The following is a 25880-nucleotide window of genomic DNA, read 5'->3' as shown; positions in this document are numbered from 1 at the left end:
GTTTGAGGGGGGTGGTGGTTGATGGTCAGGTTTCAGCCCAGTGCCTCTCAAATGATCCCAACACACACACACACACACTATATCAGGCAGCGACTGGTATGTGGACAGATTAAGACCATGCCAAGCTGTGCTCTTTCTACTGTTACACACACACTCACTGTCCTCTTAAAGGTGCCAACTCCAGCATTTAATTATATTTAATATGTACTGATAATTACCACATTAATTTTGAGTCACTTTTATGACTGTAAGCAGACTGCAGAGAAGTAATTCAGCCTCTACAGGTTACTGAGAACAGTATAACCCGATTATAAGTTCAAAGTGTTGGTTTTGCCTTTTAGTCAACACTTTCCTTTAAAGGACCAGTGTGTAGGATTTGGTTTTCACATCATTTTGAGTATTTTAGTTTTCACCTCATAAAATGCCTTATGGTGTTCCACAGGGCAGTTGTCTTGGTCCTCTTCTTTTCTTCTTACACGTGCTTCTTTTTGGGCGATATCAATAGATACTGTACCATACTTTTATGGTAATTATACAAAAGTAATAACAGTGCTTGGGGACATAAATGCAAGCCAGTGCAGTTTTTAAATCCAATAAAGTCGCAGTGAGAAAAGAGACTCTGAAGCAACAGAAACATTTATTTTACAACAGTACATCAGATACTTCATTTACCCACACGTCTGCCTGACAGACGCAAACATCAGTCCATGCTAAAAACAGAAAACCTCTACGTCTCTATGTACTGTGCCACTGCGTGTATATACAGCAGGTCTGCCATTCTGCCACTTCCTTGTCAAAATGGTTCACATCTAAAAGTCTATACATCCCCTTGACATACCAGCTAGTCGTTAAATCAATTATTAAAAACATAACAAAAATAAAATAAATAAAATAATGCTTCAATATTATTATCATCTGGTTGCTATATTCACACTTACATAAGTTCTTGTTATTTGTCATTGTTTTAGATCTAACAATGGAAGTTTCTTGACTCTGGGTTTCAGGCTTCACGCTGCATTCACTCAGACACTGTTGCATGTTTGGTCAATAAGAGGAAAAATGAGAAACAGAAATGGGTTTAACAATGTGGCATTTCAATGGTCACATGACATGAAGCACGGAAACAAATCAAGAGAAAAGTGGTTAAAGCAGAACATCTGCAGGTTTCATAAAAACCCTTTAAAAGGGTCCTTTAACATTTTTTTTAAATTAAAAGTTGGATCAGAAGTCCGAATTAAAAACTGGAGGACAAAATTTAAAACTAACTTAAAAACCCAAACAAGCCTGTTCTGAACTGTTTAAATGTGTTTACTCACAGCTCTGCTTTGTACAGATGTAAGAAATAACTTGTGGGATTTGATGATGAAGACCATCATGATTTAGCTCCATTTAGGTCTCTTTTTAGACTTTTTATGAACCTGCAGATTCCCTTAAACAACCGTTGAAATTTGTGATTGTACGTTTAGAAGTGGAGGACAGCCATGGGAAATACTTCTTTAACTCTTATTGCACTTTCTCATGATATGTATAAATACATAATGAACAAAGTGTTTGATTGAGGAATCAAAGAAAATATAGAGAATAAATTAGCTTGTTTTTTTTAGTTTTTTTTTTTACAAAAATGAAAATGAAACACAAACAACCACAACGTTCCTGTATTTTCTACTATAGCACAGCTGGAGTGCTACTCGCGAGCAACAAATAAAGAAGAAAAAAAAAAAAAAGAGTGTGTTATTCTGGAAAATGATTCCCTAACTAATCAGTGTGATTGTTGTAAACTGCTCTTCTGTTGCTATAAGGATTGTGTAATCTACAATAAGACTTTGGATATCAATATCCTCCCTTCATTAACAACATAAATAAGAAAACAAATACAATAAAAAGCAGTTCTACAGAGACAAACAGAAGAAAGAAAGAAAGTGTTCAAAACTTCTGACCCACTCAAAGAAATACAGTGACGTAAAATCTAAACATACAGTTCACACGACGTGTACAGCATTTTTACTTTCTCACAAAACAAAATGAAAACTAAAAACAAAGAAAAAAAAAAAGGGGGGCTCAATCAGTGTGTATGTCTGCAAGTCTGCAACGAGAGCAAGAGGTCGCTAACGTACTTATAATGTTTCTACTAATAACACTGGACTCTGCAGTGGCTCACGCGTACAGCTTTCGATGCGAGCTCAATCCTTCATATGTGGAACGAGGTGAAACATAAAAGAAGGAAGAAGTGAAGGAGGAGAGGAAGAGAAGGTCCACAGCAAATCTATCATACAGTAGTGTTAATAACAAGCGATGCAACTAATTACTGCTACTACTTGGAAACTGAAGCAATGTCATGACTTTTTTCAGGAAATATCAGAGTAAATTATTGTGAGAAGACTTTTTATTTTATTTCCCAGTATGTTTTAGCATTGAGCTGTACTGTTTGTCTGCTGGCTGGTGTCGATTTCCAGATATCTGTTCTGTCATGGTAACACGCGTCAAAGCTGATTAAGATTCAGTCCCAGCAGTTTCTGTGTGACCAATGAAACGTCAGAATACTTCAGAGGCACAAAGCCAGCGGAAGCAGATTTAAGTGAGCAAAGGCTTTCAATGCCAGCGCGGCACCTGTTAAAGTGTGAGCTGCCCCTCTCCATATTGAGAGGGGCTCCTGCGGTGATGTTCATGAGGGTATTCGGGACAAATAAACACCCCCCACCCAGTCCTAGCCACTGCTCACTGAACATATGGACGTCAGATCTCTGACCTACTTCCAGCTGGCGTTGGGCTGAGAGAGAAACCTCAACAAGTGTTTCCCAGCGAGCTAAAAGGAGATTTAGTTTGGTTCTCATCCACCAGCAGAAGATTTAAGTTCAAGACAATAAAGGTAAAAACAGAGAAGTACATTTTCTTGTTGAAAAACAACATTTTGACGTGTTAAAAAGGTCCAGAAATTTCCACTTTTAGAAATGTGAGTTGATTGATGGAAGGCTGGAGATCTCTGTATACTCTCAACGACCATTGAGGGCAGAATATATACCAACACAGACGTGGTTCTGTCTAATATTAACTGTTGTGCGTATGGTCCAGGTGTACAGTGTGCATCATACACTTTGGGCTGTGTAAGTCCGTGGGGACACTAGTGAACATCGGTAGATCACAGATTGCATGTGAAAAGTATAAAATGTGCCATACAGATACAAATAAAACACACACTGGCTGCAATATCTATGCTTTTTCTTTCTAATGATTTTTGAAATGGGAAAAATAAAACATCACAATCTGTGTGCATACCTCTTCTTACAGGTAAAACCATCTTGTGATGCATTTAGTAAATGTGTCCCTTTTTAATTCTGTGCTTCTGGCTGCATATGACTGATGATTGTTATCAAGCATATTTGATATTATGGGTAATAAAACTGGCCTGAACTCCATGTTTGCTGTGTGACGTTGAAGAAGATCGCTCATGCTTTTGTATGGATTCTGTCTAACTAGTGTTTTCCTCCTTCATTTTTCCTTCCTCCTTCCTCCTTCACTCCACAATAATTAAAAATGTTTTTAAAAAATGTTTGTGCTGAGCAGTTGAGCTTTTGAGATTTGCTGGTGTGTGTGTGTGTGTGTGTGTGTGTGTGTGTGTGTGTGTGTGTGGGGATTATAATTACTGCTGCAGATGAACAGAAAATAACAGATGAACTGACAAGAAAGGTGTTGAGACTTCATCAGTCATGTGATTGTGGTGGAACCGTGTGTGTGTGTGTGTGTGTGTGTGTGTGTGTGTGTGTGTGACTCCTGGCTCATACTGTTGCTAATAACTGTAAGGTCTGAGCTTTATGCGAGTGTGTGTGTGTGTGTTTAGTATGCGTCGGTCCTGTAGCTTTGGTGGGCATCAGAGGTGAGCTGGGTGGTTTCTGTGGCTGTGGACGGCTGCATCACGATGGGCTCACCGCCATCTGGGGAGGACAGACAGACAGACAGACAGACACACAGACACACAGACACACACACACACACACACACACACACACACACACACACACACACACACACACGAACACACACACACGAACACTCATGTGAGAAGATGTAAACCTGAGCAAAATCAGTGTTTCTCACACATTAATTTCTGGCAGCCAATCACACTATCAGCACTGCCACAGTTTTCATTGTAATGTGCATACAGTGCATTGATTTGCTCAGACACCTCTCACCCTGCTCCTGCGTGCAGAAGGCCCTCGAAAATAATGATAAGTAGTTTTTTTTTATATTATCTGATATTGATTAAATATCAAAAAAGGACAAACTACAGAAGAAACAACAAACAAAAGAAACACTTACAAAAAGGGCAAATCCAGCCCAGGGTTAGGATTTAGCTCAAGTGTGTAAAGACGTATGTACTTTGATGTTTGCTGTGGTTGGATCAGAGAGGGTTGAACTTCATATTGACTGAAGACAGATGTGAGATTTACACATCTTCAAAAGAGACTTAAAGTTGTGGCTGGCATTGTAAAGTGTTCTATCCCAGTACAGCGGCAACGTGTGTCCTTGCCCTCACCTCTCTCGTCAGCGGTCATCTGGGCCTCCAGGTCCTCGGGGGAGACGTAGAACTCGGGTTCCTGGTCCATAGGCGGCCGAGGTTTACATTTACCGCAGCAGCAGTTACAGCAGCAACACAGGCAACAGCAGAAATAACAGCCTGTGGACAGGCAGCAGAAGACGAACAACGCCTGTGGGACAAAGAGGGAGAGACTGATTATTAAACAACCAACCGACTGATGAAGGACAACATGGACGAGGCAGAGAGATACACAATTCACACTTGTGCATATATATTCGTATAAGTTATGTGCTGTAAAAGTTAAAAGTAAAAATAACACACACACACACACACACACACACATACAAACATATATATATATATATATAACGTAATATTCAAGGCACAGAACATCCCTCTGAGTTCACTTAAAGGTTGGTCATTAAGAAAGAAAGAGTGTAGCACAGCTAGTTCACAGCCCCATCTGTCTGTCCTACCTTCGCCCACCAGCTGGACAGAACAAAGTAGGTGTTGACGTTCTCCTCTCCGAACTGCTCTGCGACGTAGAGCCCCAGCGAGCCGTATTTGTCGTAGATGTTCTTCTTGGTGCAGTCGCTCAGGATGGAGTGAGCGTTGTTGATTTCCTTAAACTTTTCGGCCGCGTCTGGGTTGTCCGGGTTCTTGTCTGGGTGAAACTTCAATGCCAGTTTCCTGTAAAAAGACACAGAGGTTGTTTTACTCATGTCCCTGAAATGAGACCCTCTGTGAGGTCTTTATGACAGCAGACGTTGCGTTAGTAATAACATTATCAATGACAGCATTCATTCTTTTTATCATTTTCACCTGTGCTTCTCCTACTGTAGCATCTAAATGTCTCCTGTGAAAAAGGCCTATGCAGTAGAGCCTGACCTATATATTGTAAAACTGGCCTAAAGCAGTATATAATGCAGAAAAAAAACATTATAATAATATATATTAGTGTCACTGCAAGGTTTATCCAGCAGAGTACGCTGTGATTTACAATACTGGGGCAAGCAGCACAGAGTAAGAGAGAATAAACTCTCTGCAATGGCAGCTAGAATTGGTTAACAGTGTATATGTTAAATTATTTAACTTGTTAAAGAATATTTTATTTGAATATTATTCCATTAATATAATTAAATAGAGTTAGAAAAGACCCTTCTGAGCACCCCTGCTTAATCCACACTGAAAAGACTTTCATTCCAGCTCAAACATTCACTATATTGGCCGCCATATTGGGAATCAATATCGGTTTTAAAGATCCCATATCGGTCGAGCTCCAACTTTCAGTCGGCCATATGAAGGAGGTTCATTCAGACCAAAATGTTGTACTCAAGATACTTAATAATTAAACACTAAAAACAAGCTGTGATTTTGGTTTTAAGCTTTTTATTCATGCAAAAAATAAAATAAGTAGATGTAATGCTTTAAATATCTAAAGTTACCCAATAAAAATGAGGGCAGCAAACTTTAGGCCAAAAATAGCAGGAAGAGGTTTTCATCTGGTTTGATGTCTAAGAGTGTTGTGAGCTTGGATGGATTGTGATCGAAAGGAATAAAACCACAAAGAACTCAAACATTTATTTTAGAGAAATTAATCTAGCAGTAAGTAGCAGAAATATTTAATGTAGACAAATAGGAACAGAAACACTCAGGTTATTTCCCCAGAGCTTGAGTGGATGGAGTGAAAGTGAAAGTGAATGTTTGTGATAAACTGAAGGATGAAGTGTTCCTTTAATGGTTGAGAAAACTCTACTAATCTAATCTACTTCTTAAACTTAAGTAACTATTTAAACCCTCTTAAATGAGCTGGAAAAGGGCTGTTTTTCTGAGCTCATTAAAAGTTGACAATTGGAGCTATAAAAAGTTGAGAGAACTTTCTCCAGTTCAGTTCAGACTGTCAGCAGTAACCAGAAGGTTTACATGAATCGCATTCCTTTAACACTCTTCATTTGACCTATTAAAAGAGTTGGTCACAGGCCTCTGGCTCCCTCTAGTGGTTTACAACATAAAACATGAACATTACAGGAGCAGTGCCTTTTCAAATTCTGCAGACTGGACCAAGAAACTGGAAAATTTACTTTAATTTCTGTATATTAACAGAATTTTGTGTTCTGCTTTTTTTGATTGTTGGAGGGTGTTAAAAATAAAATAAAGTAAAAATAAATCAATGGAGCAATAAAATCCAGAGGCATAATCTGTATGATTTTCAATGTAGCTTCAGTTTAAAGAAAAAGTAGACAATATAGCCAATAATGAGTTTCCTGAGGACGTACTCGGACGGTTTTTAAGTGAGTAATGTATGTGTGTGTGTGTGTGTGTGTGTGTGTGTGTGTGTGTGTGTGTGTATTGATACATACCGGTAACATTTCTTGATGTCCTCTGTCGTGGCGCTCTTGTCGACTCCCAGCACGAGGTACAGCGATTCTCCTGATGTGGAGAGAGATCTTTGTCTCTGCTGCTCCATGGCCTCTCTCTGTCTCTCTCTCTCTCTCTCTCTCGTTCCTTCTGTCACTCGCTCCCTCGCTCACTCAGCCTCTCACCTGTCAAGAGAACGAGAGAAGACGACACAGAGACTGTCGAGTTAAGGTTTTAAAAAAAAGCTGCTTTGTTGTTGTTTTTCAATAATCCTATGTTTTTACAATAAGACTATTTCAGTGAATCTACAAAAATGTTGAGGTGAGAGTTTGGTGCGTGAATCCATTTCTGTCCCCAAACGCCAGCTGACAATATCAAACTTGTCACATTTCAGGTGCAGGATGCCCCCTCGGTCCATTAAACCTCCCTGCTGCTGATAGAATTACACTCAACAGTCTTTGTCTCTGGCTTTTACAGAAGCTTAGACGGTAACAGAACCAGGCCTGAGTGTTTTTCACAGGGACGGGGGGGGGGGGGGCAGGAGACCGCTTTAGTCAAGTGTATTTAAACTGGATTTTATGTAGTATCAGAGTATCAGAAAAAATACCACCAGAGCACATTTGAAAGAATTTATCAGGAAGTAATGATCAAGACCATATTTTTTCCTGTGAATCACTTTGTAACCTTGTTAATAAAAGTGACATAAATAAAGTTTATTATCAAGTTTATGAGAGCAAACATAGCACTGATTTCTACCTTTAATACTGTGTGTTTATGGTCAGATGGTGACGGACTTTGTTGTTAATGGGTTGTTGTGGGATTTATATTTATATATTATTATTATTATTATTATTATTATTATATATATTTTAAGGTGGAAATTTGCTGTGGTCAATACGTGTTGCTACATGGGACAAAATCAAAACTTTTGATTTCACATATTTGTTCTATTTCTTAATTGGTTTATTTTCTTTTAAAAAATGCAACAAAAAAAACAAACACAAACATTTAACATTCATTTGACATGTTCACTATTATGTAATAATATTTACATTAAGCACATAGCAGCACATATAGCAAGCCCTTGTAACTAACAACAACAAAAAGGATGAACGTTTCCGCTGTCGCCTCATTACTGTAAGTGCTGTAAAGGAAATGATAAACCTGTGTGGGCATTAATGGGTTAACGGTGTGATGTGTACAGGTGGAGAAAGGAATAAATGAGTTCAACCAAGGTAAGCTAAGTTCATGTCACACAGCCAGGCAGGCAGGCAGGCAGGCAGACAGGTAGGTGTATAAAGGCAGAGAGCTTTATATTCGGTGTCCTGAACGAACCTCAGCTCTCAGTAAACAAGACGCTAACCGGAACTACAACAACCAGGAGGTGGCGGCGCCAACAGAGACACTGCGGTACAGACGTAGGCAGAAGGTGAGAGCAGTTAAGGTATGTTAACTGACAGGTAGGTTTAGGTTACTGTTGATACCAGGATGACATGCAGCAGCAGCGAACTAAAAGATAATCGGCCGTAAGCACTGAAATATTTAATCCTGAGCATTTTTAGTGCAACACCAGGAAGCAACAAACATATTCATGTCGCACAATGCCCCAGATTTAGAGTTCACCTAAATATAGATGAAGTTCCACCTCTTCTATAACCTGTGTCAGCTCTGGTACTGCTTCTGAAATATATAGTCCATCTATTAACTCATGAATGTACACTGTACGTGGGAGGTTCCCGACCCCAGGGGTTACGGACCAGTACTGGGTCTCAGAACTTTAACCACGAGGCCGCGAGAGAAACCGTATAATTTAAAAGATGAGAAATAATAAAACGTTATAGCCTATTGTTTGCGGTGCACTTTGAACTTGTTGAAATTCAAATTTCAGTCTCTGTTTAGTTATCACTTTCTCTTTTATCCCTTATGCCGAGCCTTTCCCGCCCCCGGTCTTCCTGCTCCGGTTTGTGTGGCTGCTTTCTGTGCAGGTACTGGAGGTGGGCGTGGCACACCTGGGGCCTCTAGCAGCTCAGTACTGGCTCTCTCTCTCTCTCTCTCTCTCTCTCTCTCTCTCCTCCCTGACACAACCATTGTGTCTCTGCACCTTACCACACTGCACTCACACTCTGCTGATCTCACACACTACTGTTAGTTTCCTTCTTTGCATTAATAAATCATTTGTTAACTGGCTTGGCTGTGACTGTCTCTCTCTCCTTTGTCGTGGCCGTACAGCCCGGTTTGTGACACCCTGTCTCTCTGTTTCTCTCTACATCAGCAATAAAGCTTATTTGTGTGTCAGGAGGATTAACAGACATCACACCTGAACTGAAACTTTCACGAACCTGCACGTGAACGCACAAACAGACGAATGGGGAGGCTCTCCGTCTAACATTTTCTTCAAGAGTGCGTAGTTATGCGTCTGCCCAGTCGGTCGGCCGGATATATAAAAAAAGTCTGTAGTGCAAAAAAGGTTCAGGAAATCTTGATGTAAGTGATGAAACTCTCCTGCTTTATTTACAGCATTAAATGAAGAAGTGGTGACTATTACACAATATGACAATAAATTATCTAAATACACTGCACGACAATACAACACAGACACCTTTATGCCCTGTAACACTTCAGAGACACAAACAGAAAGCTTGTTCAGAAACAAATGTGACTTAAATCATGCCTGTGAAATCTGTGTGTTAAAAAAAATATACATTTCAGTTATTGCAGATCTTACAAATAAAAAAAAAACAATGCTATTTCCAGATTATTCAAAGACTTGAATGAATTATGGGTAAATGACTTGCTACATGGGCTGATACGCAGCATGAGAAGATCATTCCTTCGGTTCCCGTTGTCTCAAAGTTCAGTGTAGTCAGTAACTTATCACCTCAAAGACAAATATAACTACCATTAAGTGCGGAGATGGTGGCAGTTTCATTTTTGACTGTCAACTGGAATACAGTATACTGCAGCATTTACTGGGTGAGAGATTCATAGAGCTATAAGTCTCATGAAGCTACTGTATTTTACAGTGTGCTCTGTTACGTTCCCATAATTTTACAGTCTGTGATAGACCATAAGTGTGGTTAGGTTCACTATCAGTGACAGTCCCTCTTGTCTTAGTGTCTGGAGGAGCAACTGTAATCTGTTACTGTGCTTGTTGCTAATAAAATGGCAGTTTAAAAAGAAAACACCCTCGCTTTAAGGGAAACGTACGGAAGCGTATTGCATTCAATCTGGTTTTTCTAAGTTATTTATTTTTTGGTTTGTTTTTCAGAATAATTTTTTTCTGTCTTTCGGGGTAATTTTTTTCCTGAATTATCCGCGAGAACCTCCAACCTGCAACCTGCAAGTGACTCCCTGACCACTAAGTCCTCAGGTGCCTGCGCGGAGTCGACAAACTAATGATAATACCATCTATATGACTTAACGACAGGACTATCTCCCAGTGTCTTAAACCCAGATCAAAGTAAAGCCTAAATTGAACTAAACAAGCCGGTCATGTTTGTTTCGGTTAAATCGAGCTCTCTATAAAGGAATGAATGCGTCTATTGTTTCAAATGCTCTCTAAACTCCGAAAAACACAAATAATTACTCCGAAAAACAAACCAAAAAATACATTTTCAAGTGAATGCAATACGTTTCTGTAGAAACACAGTTTGCAACAACATCACACAGGTAACTTATTTATCCATGCTGCCGTAGACACTGTGAACATCGCTCTCTTAAATATCGATGTCTTATTTTATTTAAGACGTAGAAGCTTATGTTACTCAACATTAGAATTCATGCTAAATCATCTGGTTAAAAAGCCTGATAAAATACATGTAAGAGTTGAAGGAGATCAGAAGACTCAGGGAAAGGGTACTGCAGGTCAGTCCACCCCGCAGAGGCATCATGAAAAACAACACTAAATCCACCCACTGTGGGGCCACGAGGCTCGCGTACAGCAGGCATCGAGATAAGCTAATTCAACCAGACCACTAACTCTAACAAACACAATCCACCCCTCCACAACAACAGCAGCAGTTACAGGGATTTAAAAAAAGAGAGAGAGTTTATCGCAAGACATGTGAATGTTTGCAGAACCAACTCTCACATTGGATGCTAATTTTTTTATATGTGTTATTTTTGGACAAAAAGTGTTGTTAAAGGCACAAAAGTAAAAGACCTCTGAAGTGAGCTGTAACAGAGCCCTAACCCTCTGGTTGATATAACCCTGTCAGACAGCAGGCGTATGGGGGTTAGCAGGCTTAGAGACCACAGTAAGCCAATTCAGCTACACAGACAGACACACAGGACCCGACTGTTAGACTTGAATTAACAACAGGAAAAAGGAGCTTCACGCCGTCTTCACACTCAGACCTGCACCTTTCTGATGAGCGATTATCACACTATGATTCCACGGGCTGAATATTATAATGAGAACATGGTTCCCATCACAGATATATCAGTGTGATTTACACGCGTATTAAAATACATTTTGTGGCGTACATTTATCCTCAGGGGACTGAAATAATAAAACCTTTCAAAGTTTACTAAACTAACTAAATGATGCCACTGAATGACCCCAAAGATTTCAAAATGCAACCGTCTGACGTTACGTTAAAATGGCAGGTGGAGACATAGAATAAGAATTTCATTGCATTGATAACTTGTTTATTTCTGCATATGACAATAAAGCCTTTGAATCCTTGGAAGAACATAACAAGAATAAGGCTACTTTCATATGATTTCAAGCAGTACAATAAGTCTAGAACAACAATGTGTGTCTGATGTGTTGCAAACAAAAGTATAATTTCCACATTATAATCCTTAAAGAGTCATCTACTCCTTTTACCTCATTAAAGATTACAGTCTATCAAAATGCACATTTCAGTTTATTTTAAGTTTCTACCTCACACTGATACACGTTGCATACTGGACCTGTATTATTAGGACCTCCTGTTCAGGGTATGGAGTGACATTTTTAGAAGCTGCTCTCTGACTGGCGATAAGCTATAATTGGCCGATAACATCAGCTATACCAATGTGTTTGCCAAGCTCTATCGCTCACACTATAAAACAGATGTTTGTTCTAAATCTGTGTGTCTCGAGTGGACGTTGGTGAGCGGGAGGAAGGTTAACTTTAGCAGATTGTCACTGGTCAGTTACCTAAACATAATGGGATAATCTTACACACACGGGTGAGGAAAAGGAGCACAATGTGGGGTAAGACTGAGTATAAAGAAACACGCCATAAACAAAACACACGACACACGAAAAGAAGCAACGAGTAAACATGTCCTGTTCAGTGGAATATAAAGATGCCCAAAAAAGTGTTCAGTTTGTGTGTCAGCCATTAGTCTAAAGCCCTATATGGCACCAGATGGCCGCTATTGCCATGGCAACCCTACAATGCCTCGACAACACCACATTGTGACAACACATCGATTTAACGCCTCCCTAAATCCCGCTCACTACTGCGCCTCGGATTAACCAGTCACAACACAGTTTCACTACCCACCTGACTGGGATTAACCAATGAGGGCGACTCATCCATACCCCAGGGATTATCAAACATACTGAGAGCGTGTGTGTGTAAGTGTGTAAGTGTGTGTGTAAGTGTGCCTCAAACCGAGACTCTGCCCACCTAAGCCGACAGCCAATGAGATGGTATCTTGTTGAATGAGCCGTGAGTCAAATTGGTCATTCACAGGAAGAAACCGACCGGAAAGAATTAACATACGGCGTAATGAGGGTGACAGCATATGGTCTTAAGAGTGTGACCGTGTGTGTGACTGCTTATATTGTGTATGCGCTACTACACCTGAGTCCCACTTCTTTTTCCTGCTGAATTTTATCCATTGAAGGATTTTCACTGAGCGTGTAAAGCTCTCGTTCAGCTTCGTGTTTGTCAGTTGTTTTCCTCTGAACTGGAGTGGGAACATGGACAGTTGCATTATTTGTTTTATGTGCGTTCAGACTGTTCATTTGCAGGCAAATCCGCTGACAAGTAGAAGTAGGAGATATGGATAAAATCCTCTATTATGATATGTGTGCTTTATACTGCAACATCAATAAATAATCTATTAAAATGATAAAAGAAAATCTATTAAAAGATGTTTATATAAATATAAAACAGAAACAGAATAACAAATCAAGACAATTCAACACATTGATGCCAAAATTCACTATTTTGCTTACTGATATCCAACTATTAGCCACAATATTTTTCTCTTACACTTGTAGGGAGGTATGTTTTAATTTGCTGCATCTGTGCTAATAAAGCTATTTCGAAGAAAGAACCACACGGACTTGGAAGAAATTGCTTCTTTTGTACATTATACTCGTATTATTACGACTTTTTTCCCGTGATATTACGACTTTATTCTCGTAACATTATGACTCTTTTTCTCGTAACATTACGCCTTTATTCTCGTAATTTCCCAAAGTTTATTTATTTATTTTTCCTCTTAGTATGGCCCTAATACTCCGTCGTACAAAACAGATTGCAGCTCCCACACACAAATAAAAAAAGCTCTCTTTCAATCAAAGTTCCTTTTGTGCAAAATAAATACACAGAAGTGAGGTAGCAGATTGTCACATAAAGAGTGCAACCCATAAATCAATGTATACTAGAAGACAATCTTCCTAATAATTCAGCATCCCCTCCACATTCAGATAAATTATCCGTAGTATGGCCTACTATAACGTATCTCTAACTTCAGCTCAGAATAACAATCTTGTGTTCAGAACAAAGGAAAAAAACACAGCAGCATGTGAGCATCAGTCCAGACTCACCCACTTTGTTCTGCTCGCCTCTCTGAGGTTGTGTAACTGGGTTCTGCAAGATGTTAACATCGTCTCCATAACAAACAAAACCACAATCAAACAGGCTGTAAAAACCTGAGTCTCTGCCAAAAGACGGTGCTGTGTGTGTATCACTGATGTCTTGATGTCTGGTGATTATTAAAGCTAAACAGAACAACATATGAGCCAGTCTGTGTGTTTATAATTTCTCTGGCCCTGCAGTCATATACTTACATAAATCCTCTCACATCATCGGGATCTTTAAAGCAGAGGAAAGAAGGTAATAAAAGAATAGAAACGTGGCAAAAAGCACTTGCACAACATGCTGCAATGGATCATGTGCTATTAACCACCTGTAAGGCTTTGTGTATTGAGAGGAGGGGAGGTGAGCGTTTGCTGTTTGAAGGTGTCAGAAGCTGTGCCAATGAGCCTGAAAAGACTGCAGGGGAAAAAGGTGGTGCAACAAAAAGGTTTAAATTGCATTGTTCTTACCTGGGAAACCAAACTCAAGGAGCTTCAAAAAAATATGTTCAAGCACAGAACACGTAACAGGCAACAAATAAACCAGCCCAGCCTGATATATTGACTAATATTAGCTTACTGCAGATACAGTATGTTGTTATCAGTGTTCATGCTGGCTGATAAGTGACAATAAATTGCAGTACAGAAATGCAAAAGAACAATGTTGGAGGTAATTTAAAAACAGTGACTCCATTACACAGAGCACTGTCAAGTTTATTTTACTATTACAAAATTTAAGGGATCTTTAGGTGCTTATGGAAAACTGTGAATCTGCAGATATCAGCAAAAGGACAGAGGTGTTATGGCAGTTTCAAGCTGTCCACAGTAGAAAGAGGACGGAGCTGGACGATAATCTGATTCTGAAGAACAGGTGAACTATGAAATAGGAACTTTCTGGCTCGTTGCCAGGGGTCAAGCTAATCGATCACTCTCAGGATGGACTGGGCCTCTTCTATTGGTGAGTAGACGGTTTAAAATACCGTCTCTGAGTTGACACAATGACAGAGCTGCACATCTATATCTATAAAAACTGACCTATTATGATTTATTACTATGATTCCCACCATGCCGCCCTCGTTTACTTTTTTTCCTCTCCCGTCTCAGTCACGTAACGAATAGTGAAACTGACTCCCATCTTGGAAACCCACACTAAACCTGCGACTCACATGATCAGCCTCTGTTAGGCACATTCAGATCCCAGTTATCTATAGACAACAATTTAACACTCACAAGCAGAACAACAAGTCTGCTGCAGTTAGACACAAAGACACACTTTATTGGAGAAGTTGGAAGTTTTTAGGCCTTGCTTAATACAAGAAGTGAGATGACAGAGGATGATTGGTATGTGACAGATTCACTTCCCTTTACTGACATTAGAATCTGCTGTTCTCTCCTGTCCTGAGTTCATTTGATAGGTCAGATGGTTGGATAATATGCTAGTAGTGTTACAGTGTGTGTGAAGCTAGAGTCACAATTATATAAAAAATTTAAGTTTTATTGTTTTCTTCTGTTGTGTGTGTGTGTGTGTGTGTGTGTGTGTGTGTGTGTGTGTGTGTGTGTGTGTGTGTGTGTGTGTGTGTGTGTGTGTGTGTGTCTAAGGGAGGTTAAGAAAAAGTAGGCCAGGGTTCTCGTTGTCAGCTTGCATCAAAAGGAAGCCGTCACTCCACTCACACACCAGCAGCTCGACAACAGCAAACTGCAACCTATATTTTATACAAAAATGACGACAAAGGCAAAACATCTTTTCTTAGCGTTTGGTGCTTTTTTATCTTAAATAAAAGTCTTTCCTCGGAGCAGTTTAATCGGCAGTTTGCAGTTCCTGTCTTTAAAATGAAGATAAGTCACTTCCTGTGGGCAAGTGTCACTATCTTAAAAATCTTCAACAGATAACTGTGACACGACAGTGACTTGAAAATATGCTTTTTTTTTCCAGAATGAAAGCTAAGACGGGTTTGGAGAAAGTATCTGTGCTGTTTGTGTCCCGGGTGTGAGAAAGCAAACATCACAACACAGATGACTGAACTCAGATATGTTGTTAAATAGTGTGTGAAGTAATTCAGCCCCGTGCAGCAGAGTAAAGTGCAGCAGGACGTTCTTCACTAACTAAAACGAATTCAAACTGAGGGTATTAACTGATAATTATCTGCCTGCATTGCTGACAAACATATAAATACTGTAAAAATTCAGCGACCATTAATTGATTGTGAACTATTAAATGAATCTACTTGAAACTACTTTGATAAAAATGTCCTTATTCTTTCATTACAGCTACTCAAATGTGAATACTTTCTGGTTTATTTAGTCCTTTATAACAATAAACTGAATATCTTTGGGTTTTGGACATAACAAGGCATTTGAGGACATCACACTGGTCAACAACTGAACCAAACAACTAATCAATTAATCGACAGATTAATCAATAATGATAATAATTGTAGGTGCAGGCCTAATTGAAATAACCAAATACTGTATCTACATAAAGACCACTCACATTATCCAGTACAACCTCGAGCAAATCCAGACAAATGCTATTCCTGAAGTGAAATGTGTGTGTGTGTGTGTGTGTGTGTGTGTGTGTCTGTTTATCCAGGGACGGTTCACTGAGCACCGAAGCTCTTTCCCAGCAACACCCAGACACACTGAGTGACACTGTCCATGGAAACCTGTCTTACTGTTACTATTAACTGTATGTGGTCTCTGTTCTGGGAATCCACCAGGCAGTCTTTTGTGCTCATTCAAGAGCTCGGTTCCAAATCCACCATTTGTAATGGGTTCCCGTTGTCAAGTCGCTGTTGATGGACCCAATTGACAAGCCAATAGAGATGAGTAGCACATTACAGAAAGTGCGAGACCGAGCCCACAATACATTTAAAAGAAAACATGTCAACAAGTCACATCGGATTTATTTAGTATGCTTGAAATCTAAACAGGCACTCATTTTAATATATTTTTTTGGGCTTGTATTGTCTTTTTAATCGATAGTGACAGGAAAGAGGAAGAAAGAGAGGGGTTGACACACAGCGAAGGGTCACAGGTCGGATTTGGACCCTGGGCCGTTGCAGCAAAGACTTCATCTTTATAAAAAACGTCCAAGTAGGAAGAACTGTTTTTTAATTTGCTGAGTGCAGGCTCAGAGGATGCGCTCTCTACCACTGCTGTGGCTCTTTGTGGATGACTCGCTTGTTGGTCTGTGGCAGCGCGAACCGAATCAGTTCTTATTTTTGCCTCCTTTAACAACAAACAAAACAATCATATGCTGAATAAGTTATCTTTAAAAGACGAGAATAATGAGGAAGCAAGTGCAATAGAGCGCACACGCTGTATAAAAGGAGACATGCAGCCATTATCTTTGTTTGTCCCGCTTTTGTTGACTTTATGAATGCTCCCCGTCGGTTTGTCCACAGGACCCGCTGCAGTGTGAGCGAGCCACGGTAACTCAACCCATTCACCTGAGTATGGACACACGAATTGTGGCAGACAGTGTGCACATGGCCTTGCAGAGGAGACGGTGTGTGGTAAATGTCACTGTTATTAGTGGCAAACATATTAGCTTATTGGGTTGTATTTTAAAACTGAGTCTGTTGTTTAAAAGTAGTTACAATATAGTGTGTAATGTTTGATGTGGACTGCGTTGTTTTTATGGAATTGATTGTTGAAAGTGGCTTGTTGCAAACATGAAGAAAAATTAAATCATGAATGCAAGGTTTAACACCAATAGCTGTTTTAAACTGTTCACAGGTTTTGTATACGGTGCATTTTCAGACTGCTGAGATAATAAAACAGCAGATTTAAAAAAAAGAAAAACACGACTCATGACTTATTCTAAACTGTTGTTTCCCTCATTGCTACCCAGCAGGGAAGACATGGATCATTAATCAGAATTATTGACTACACCAGCCGCCAGCTGCTGTACACATAAACACACACATACACACACATATATAAACACACAGCCAAATTAAATGCTATAGAAAGTGCAAATGTAATGTAAATGTAATGTAAATGATGCAGGGAACATAGTCCCAAACTCTCTGTCTCCTTTGCTGACCAGTGCACAATATTGGCATTATTCCTAAATAATAAAAAACAATCGTTAGTTTAAGTCTTATTTCCAATCAGTTCTTCAAACTTCTCTCTGTTCCTAACAGCAGTTATTCTTCTTTAAAATGATTCACATTATGTATTATGGATCTATCAAACGTCCACAAATGTAATAAAAAATGATTTCTTTAGATTTACACAATAATGTCAAACTGTGAAATGAACACAACAAAGCAAACACTGAAACACATGTGAATGACAGCTGATGGAGCCGCAGCTGAGTCCTATGTTACTGTTTATTCTCTGCGTCACTTCGAACATCTGCTTGAAATCTTTGCACGATAGTTGGATGAAAATACAGCGACTGGCCCTCCATCCTGTTTTCTCTGTCGAACACTGTGTCACTCTTTTCCCTCCCTCTTCCCCACTTCACATCCATCTTACACTTATCCTCCATCACTCTTGCTATCATCACACTTCCCTCCACGCCTCCCTCTCTCCGCTCTACACCTTTGTCATCGCCTCCTCATTAACGTGTCACCAAATCTCTTCCGCTCTCTGGTGATATATTTTCCTCTGTCCTCTCCTCCTTTCTACATTTTTACCCCCCATTTATTGCTTTCAGTTTCCCCTTCATTCATTCTTCTCTTTCCATCTCTCAACTGATCCTGTTTCCCCTTCCCACTGCTAAACACTATCTTTGTTGTTTAAGCTCTTATTTTCCCTCATTTCACCCTATTTAGCCCTATTTAGATAGCATTAGCATTACATGGTTATCATTCATTTTTGAATTATTACATTTCATGATTTTCCAGACTCATTTTTACAAAAATAGATAAACACAGGCAAATAGAGGACAAACAGTGCTCATTTAAAAAGAAGAGTGACATTCAATTTACTATATTATATAGTGTTATCAAGGAAACAGTACGTACATTACAACACCTTACACTGCAGGTTAAACACACGTACATCCTCTTCAGCTCCTCTCTCACTGCTCAGATATTAATCTCTAAGTGCTCTTCGGGGAATCTAACCACAACTCCTGTCTGCTGCTATGAATGAGGCTCACATAATGGCACCAGAGCAAGTTATGTATTCACTCACAGGCCTTAATATCAGCTGCTTAATGGTAACACTAATGATGCTGAAATAATTGCCGAATACCAAAACATTTATTGGCTTCGGCTTCTAAAATGTGATGATTTTCTCTTAGTTTGATGTGCATCAGTCATTACTGTTTGCCATTTTGTGTACTAAACAATGGATTGAAATGGGAAGAAGAACAAATCAAAAATGAAAGTAAAAGTTGCAGCCAGTAAGACAGACTGTTTATGATTTGACTACAAGTGACTGATCTCCTGAGCTTCTCCAATGTGAGAATTATATGCTTTTCTGTGTCATATATGATAGGAAATTGGATACCTTTGGGTTTGGGAGCGTTTTGACCTGAAACGCTGTAGACAAAACGTTTAATGTTATAAGGAGTTCGGTCTCGACCTGCTCTATTTGAAAAGTGTCCTGAGATAACTTCTGTTATGAATTGGCACTATACAAATAAAATGTTGTTGAATTGAATTAATCGATTGCTCGAGAAAATAATCATCAGCTGTAGTTCTAAAAGGGAAAATGAAAATGAGGCTCCACACAAAAACAAACACAAACAAACACAAATGCAAAAGTCAGTTTGTGATTCTTCATTACAAGAGTGTGCAACTCCCTATTTAATGAGATCAGGTTACAAACACACACGCACAACCCTACCGCTGTTCCTGCCTGACAATCAATAGACGGTAATGCAACCTCAAAGCTATCCTGACACAGTAAACACAGCTGCCACACAGATGCATGCAGGGCAGGAAACTGACCACTGATCAATCTTAGTACTCACTCACTGAAAACTTCCACCTGTGTTGGATGATTTTTTTGGACGTTTCTTTGCCCAGGTGGGAACAATGACACTCCTAGCCTCGACCGAGACATCTGAATCACTGTCTGCCCACTTGTTTCTGGCTGTTTCTCAGAGCTTTATATGAGATTAAGAACAGAGATGTCTTCTTCCTGTGCCAGAACCAAAAATGGAGACAGAAAAAATGCCCCAAAAATGGTAACAAGTGTGGATGAGATCAAGTCAGCTGTACAGGTTGTCGTTTGTCAACCTACAGAAGTACAAAAAGGTGAGATGAACAATGGTAAACTACCACAGCTCCTGTGCTGACTGAAGTTGACGACGTGACAGATATGTGACTTGCTATGCTCGGACCGTGTTGTGGTTTGTTGGGAGTAAGACATCCCACATGATGACAGGGAACAAGCCACAAATACAAGGTGTAATTTAGCATTGATTCATCTATTCTCAGTCACTGTAGTAAATATGCATCAGTGCTTTTTTTTTAAAAAGGCACCTGTTGTTTGATAATCAGCTGATGAAGCCTCTTGGTTCATTAGTGAAACGTCTGACTTGACTTGGTACTTATTAGCAGAATCATGATGGTTCATTTTAAAGTCAGCACTGGATAGATGAGCATAACAAAATAAAGCTGAGAGCCGCCAACAACAACAACAACAACAACAACTTCAAAGAATGCAGAAACAAAACCAAGCTGAGCACAAAGACCGAAGTTCAGAGCAAAGGTTAGCTATATACAAATCAGACACACACACACACACACACACACACACACACACACACACACACAAGACAAGTACACACCTCTCTACAGACTGCTTTCCCCATCTCTCTCTACATCTTGGCACAGGCATACTGTCCAATCCAATTCATTAGCTAATGTCCAATCAGCTGTCTGTCTGCATTTTTGTGCACGAGCTTTCTCGATGGACCGACAGTGCACGACAAACCATTACAGTAATGACCTGGCCACTGCGAAGGTATACTGGGCAAACTGTGTGTCAGCATTCTGTGCTGTACACTCACTGTAACAGTATTCATTTATTATGAATGTATAAAGTTGTAAATCTGTAATAAATTATCTGTTTAGTGCGGAAATAGTAAGTCGAATCATTTACTGACAGAAAACGAGTTGCCATCATTTAAGTTATTGATATATTTTGGGCTCTGAGGAATTGTAATTGGTACTTTTCTGTATTTTCTGACTAGATGAATAATTGATTACAGAGATAAACAGATAAATTAGTTAGTTGCAGCCCTAATATATTTACTAGCCAAATTACTTAAAACTATTATGTGATAATCACTGAACAGTTTCAGAGTCAACTCATTACTTCAGTTTATCCATCAACGTCAGTCCAAGAAAATAAAAGTTAGTTTATATTTACATTCCAACAATCGAGGCTAGTTAACTCGAGTTGCATTTAAACATCATTAAACATCATCCCCTGTCTCCATGGCAACAACTGACATACCCTTGGGCAAGGCACTGTGTCTGACTGCTTGGCAAACCCGCTCAGTGCAAAAGATGAATGTGGTTGAACCCGTCGGCTCAGGTGTACCTGTGAAACCAGTGCTGCTAATAATAGTTTTCTATTCTAAATCTTGATTAAAACGGGGTCCCTGGACGAATTGTGTCTTAATTAACAAGTCTGGTGTGAAACTCTTACATCATCACGGCGTCTCTTATCACGCCGTTCATTACGAGGTAATAACTTTGTACTTCACACAGACACACTGCAGACCACAAGCCAGGATCTACCATAACAAATCTATTTCCAATCGCTGTCGACGAGCCGGAGAGGGAGGAGAGAGAGAAACAGGGTGGCGGAGTGATGAAGATGGAACGACAGAGGGGAGACGGCTGGGTCAGAGGAGAGACAGCTGGACTGACGGAAAGGAAGAAGGGATTGGTTCAGGGCGAGAAAGAGAAGGAGACAGAAAGTGCAAAGTCACAGGAGAAGGAAAAGTTTAAAGTGAATATTTGACAGCCCCATGTGACTTGCAATCACAGGACTGTTACACCATCCCGTCTAGAGGACATTCTCACGCAAGACTCATGACCCGAGGCTATCAGCCGTCAGTCTCTGGGTCAAAAGGGAAACTGTTTTTCCTTCAGGGGGATCTGTGGTTTTCCAAGGATATACACACCTATTCATTCTGAGTGAGACAAACCAATGAAGGCTTTTCTTTAGGAATATAAAAGACATATGGCAAGACAGTTAAATTGTGATAAAAAAATAAAGGAATTTGTCTTCAATCTCATTTTTAGTTTTAGGAAAATCGTACCATGAACCTGGTATCAGGAATTGTATTAAATCCTGAGTGTGTTGTTACTTTTCTTGCAGTTTGAGGCCTTTGAAGGTGATTTTTTAGCCTAGTTTAACTCAACTGAATGTTAATGGGAGAGCACAAACTAACTCAGCTATACTGTACATATTTATAAAGTCACTAACGTCATCAGAAAAAAATAAGATCATTTAAATTTTGTTATAAAATGTGTCTGTTTATGTGTGCCGCCTTTTTAGAAATGTCACACTCAACAGTTAACCTGCACAGTTTTCTAACAGTATACTTCTATCCAAACACCAGAATAAAGGAAAACTATTCCACACTGACGAGTGAAATTTACCAGAAAAACAAAACAAACATGTCATTTATAAAGATTTTAAATTAGAGAAAAGCAGCTAGTCCTCAAATTTGAGAAACTAGAACAAGAACCTTTTTCATTTTTCCTTGACATGAAAGAGTTTATCAGCATTACTCAGCTCTAGTTTGTGATTTCCCAACTGAGTTTCACTTTCTTGGACTTAGTTCATTGGGAGTCTGAACCAATCACGGTTAAAAATACTGCCCCTGTTAAAAACACCTAATCCCACTGAAATACACAACACATTAATTTACACGTAATTTACAAGTGGCAAGAAAAGAGCGACTGCACCGCTCTCTGTGGATTAAAACTTCAATTAATGTTGCATTTCTTGCCACACCTCAATAATTAATCTCATGTAAAAAGCATGCATTTTACATTTGGATAGCTGATTGAAACACTTTGAAATGCATTGTGCACTAAATGTTCGCATAAGAGAAGTTATCTCAGGACACTTTTCAAATCTCTCTCTTGAGGAATAATTTGCAACCATTTAAACCCACAAGAACTGAAAGATAAAACTGTATAAAAATAATAAATACTGAGACGGTCTCTCTCATTATTTGGGGAATGAATGAGTCGTGTGGTTCTGTAAAGCTCAGCTCCTGCAGTCGTCTACAACTCCTTTTTTAATTCTAATGTCAGAGACTGAATACGAACCCTGTCAGCCTCCTATAATGTGGGGATAGAAATATCAATACCAAATACCAGTGAGCCAGAGTAGGAATCCCAGCTGGGGGATAATTTTAGGTTTTCAAGGGGTCATAGCAGAGACAGGAAACTGTTACACAGCACCACAGCTAATTGAAGTCACTGTGATTAGAATCTGCAGGTAAATGATGAACAATATCTACAATTACACACAGAAAACAAACAAGTTATCAGTCAGAAAGGATGTACAGCTTCTCAGATGTGAGGATTTTCTCTTTTCTGTCTCTATATCATTGCAAATTGCAAAACACTGGATAAAGAAAGATATTTATATAAGACATCATCTTGGACCCTGGGAGACTGTGGTGGATTTCCTGACATTATAAACACTGCAATCGATCAATAGATGAGCAAAAAGGTTAGTTGCAGCTGTAGTGTGTATAATAAATGACCAGTGTGTAGCTGCAGTGATAATCCCCCCCGCCCCCCCGCCCCTCTCTCTGACCTATTACTCGTCTTCTATCTAGGTGTAACCTGATTTGATGTGACTGGCTTTTGTATGAGTCACTGATAACCGCTTTCACCAGAGCTCCTTCTGATGACATCATCCCCTCAACCCTTACACAGACCGTCTGACTCACAAAAATAATACGATATGGAAAAAAAAAAAAAAAGAAGGTTTCCTGGACATCTACTGTAAGATAAAGATGAGTCAGATATGATATCCCAGAAAGAGTCACTCCCTTTGAAGTTTATGCATCATTTAATATATTTAATAATGCATTTAAAACAGATGATAGCTTGCCTTTTAATACTAAGGCTAAGCAACAATGGCTGTTTAAATATCTCCGTCTGCCTGTGTCTCCCTGATAATCCCATCCTCTAAAAAGGCTTATACAGTATCTGGACATGGATAGCCATTGTTAGATTGTGTACTCTGCCATTTGAGTATTATATTATTTACTTACATTCACCAGTACTTCAGTAAGTTGATTACTAAGCTGATACTACATACTGATCAGAGCATTCGTTAGTTAGTTATAAGTCATTATCAGTAGTAGAAACTATTTTATGAACGTGTGCAAATGATCTGTGTGAAACTACAGATACAGAGAGTACACTGCTAGAAGCCACTAATTCCTACACACTGGACCTCCCTGTTTTTATTCCGATGTTGACTCTACGCTACTGTTTGTTTTATTTTAATCTTCTTTTATTCTCCTGCTAGTTTGATAGTTATATTCACTGACATGCTCCCAGAAGAAATCATCACACACACACACACACACACAAAAAAAAGACAAATCCACAAGCAGACATATACTGGATGTGAGTAACAGTGACCCAACTCCATATTGGTTTTATAAACTGATTATCAAAACAAAAGAAAACCAATACACATAGGCAAAGCAAGAAAGATGTATTATCATTTCTGGCCAAAAAAAAATAGATCTACTTTGGTAGCCTGTGCTCATAATCACAGTTTGGAGACAAAGGGTTAAATAACTTGTGTACTACCTCCTCAGGAACAACCATGATTTCAAATGGAGGACAGCAATCTCATTAAAAAGATTACAATTACGGTTAATGACAGACCCAAAAAGACCAGAGCCATAGTGTGTAATAAAGTTCTGATCACATCTTCTGCCATCAACATGCACACACTCTCACACTACCCCACACAGTCAGCACAGTTTGTAATACCACCTGCCACTCCATATACACATCACATGAGGACAGAAAAAGACGGCAGCTCTGCTCCAGCTATTTCAGATTCGCTCGTAAGCAAACCAATAATAGGAACTGCCCCACTGAGAACAATACAGTGGAAATTATCCAGGCGACTAAGCTATATATTCTTAAATAGACTGGCTGTTTTTTTTTGTTGACAAGCTATAAATCAGCTTGCATGGGCAGTTGCACCTGTCTCACCAACATTTCCAAAAGACAGATCAAAAAACACATTGGCCCCTCACTTGGCTACAGACCAGGCTGCAAATCCGGATTTATCCTGTGATATGTTCCCACTGTTTTCCTCAGGACCCAGTGGTGTAGTCTTAATTTATGCCCCCAAATTGTATTTAAAAGTGGCATAAAAAGCGACTTTATAACATTTAGTTCACCCAAAACGTGACGCAGTATTTGCAAATGATCACTGAACTTCTGCTGCATGACTTCAGGCAGTAAGGATCATTAAGAAATAAACATTGAACCCACAGAAGAGATGCAGATTCTGCAGCACTGTACAAAACCGACAAAAACTACATAATTATGCATATTTAATAAAGTATTATTGCTCATTCCTGACTCCTCCATGCAACACTGGACAACTTCACCAGCTTAGAGGAGCACAGAGACCACTACTGCACATCAAAGGGGGGGTTTACCTCAGTGCTCACAGACAAATAACCACCAGTTATAGCCCCCACTGATCGATACACGACTCCCCCGGGGATCCCCTCACTCAGACTGGAGGGGGCTCTCGGTTCGCGACCGGCGAGCGAACTAGAAAATACCGGTCGGCTCGAGAATCAAAACCGTGGTTAAAGCGGATAATCTCCAGGCACCGCATCAAAGGAACACACACACACACACACACACACACACACACACACACACACACACACACACACACACACACACACACACACACACAGCATCCATGTTTGTTAGCCAGTGAGCGATGTGCTCGCTAACTAATCCAAGGGCAGTAAAAGCTGACTAATGTTAGCCTGGCTGGCTAACTGTGTGCATTTTCTTACCTTCTTTCCTTCCCGGGCGGTGTAGCTGTCTGTTGTTATTTTTTATTTTATTTATTTTTTTTATTTCCAGTTTTTTGCTCTCCGTCGTTAAACCATTCAAACAGCCGTTGGTACAGTCACAGAGCTAACGGCTACACCAGCAGGGCGCGAGCTGTCAATCCGGTCGCGCGT

General features: G+C 39.6%; 1 protein-coding gene across 1 annotated transcript; it reads right to left on the bottom strand.

The window, feature by feature from the left end:
* Positions 1 to 618: 618 nt before the first annotated feature.
* dnajc5ab (DnaJ (Hsp40) homolog, subfamily C, member 5ab) lies at positions 619 to 25880 on the bottom strand. Its single transcript, XM_051424435.1, has 5 exons — positions 25710 to 25880; positions 6895 to 7077; positions 5011 to 5224; positions 4532 to 4703; positions 619 to 3929 (listed from the first exon to the last, which is right to left on the bottom strand). The coding sequence occupies exons 2-5, from the start codon at positions 6999 to 7001 to the stop codon at positions 3832 to 3834; spliced, it is 591 nt and encodes a 196-aa protein (XP_051280395.1). The 5' UTR covers positions 7002 to 7077; positions 25710 to 25880; the 3' UTR covers positions 619 to 3831.

This window comes from Dicentrarchus labrax, unplaced genomic scaffold, assembly GCF_905237075.1.
Source record: "Dicentrarchus labrax unplaced genomic scaffold, dlabrax2021, whole genome shotgun sequence".
Taxonomy (NCBI): domain Eukaryota; kingdom Metazoa; phylum Chordata; class Actinopteri; family Moronidae; genus Dicentrarchus; species Dicentrarchus labrax.
This window is presented reverse-complemented; position numbering and strand designations above follow the sequence as displayed.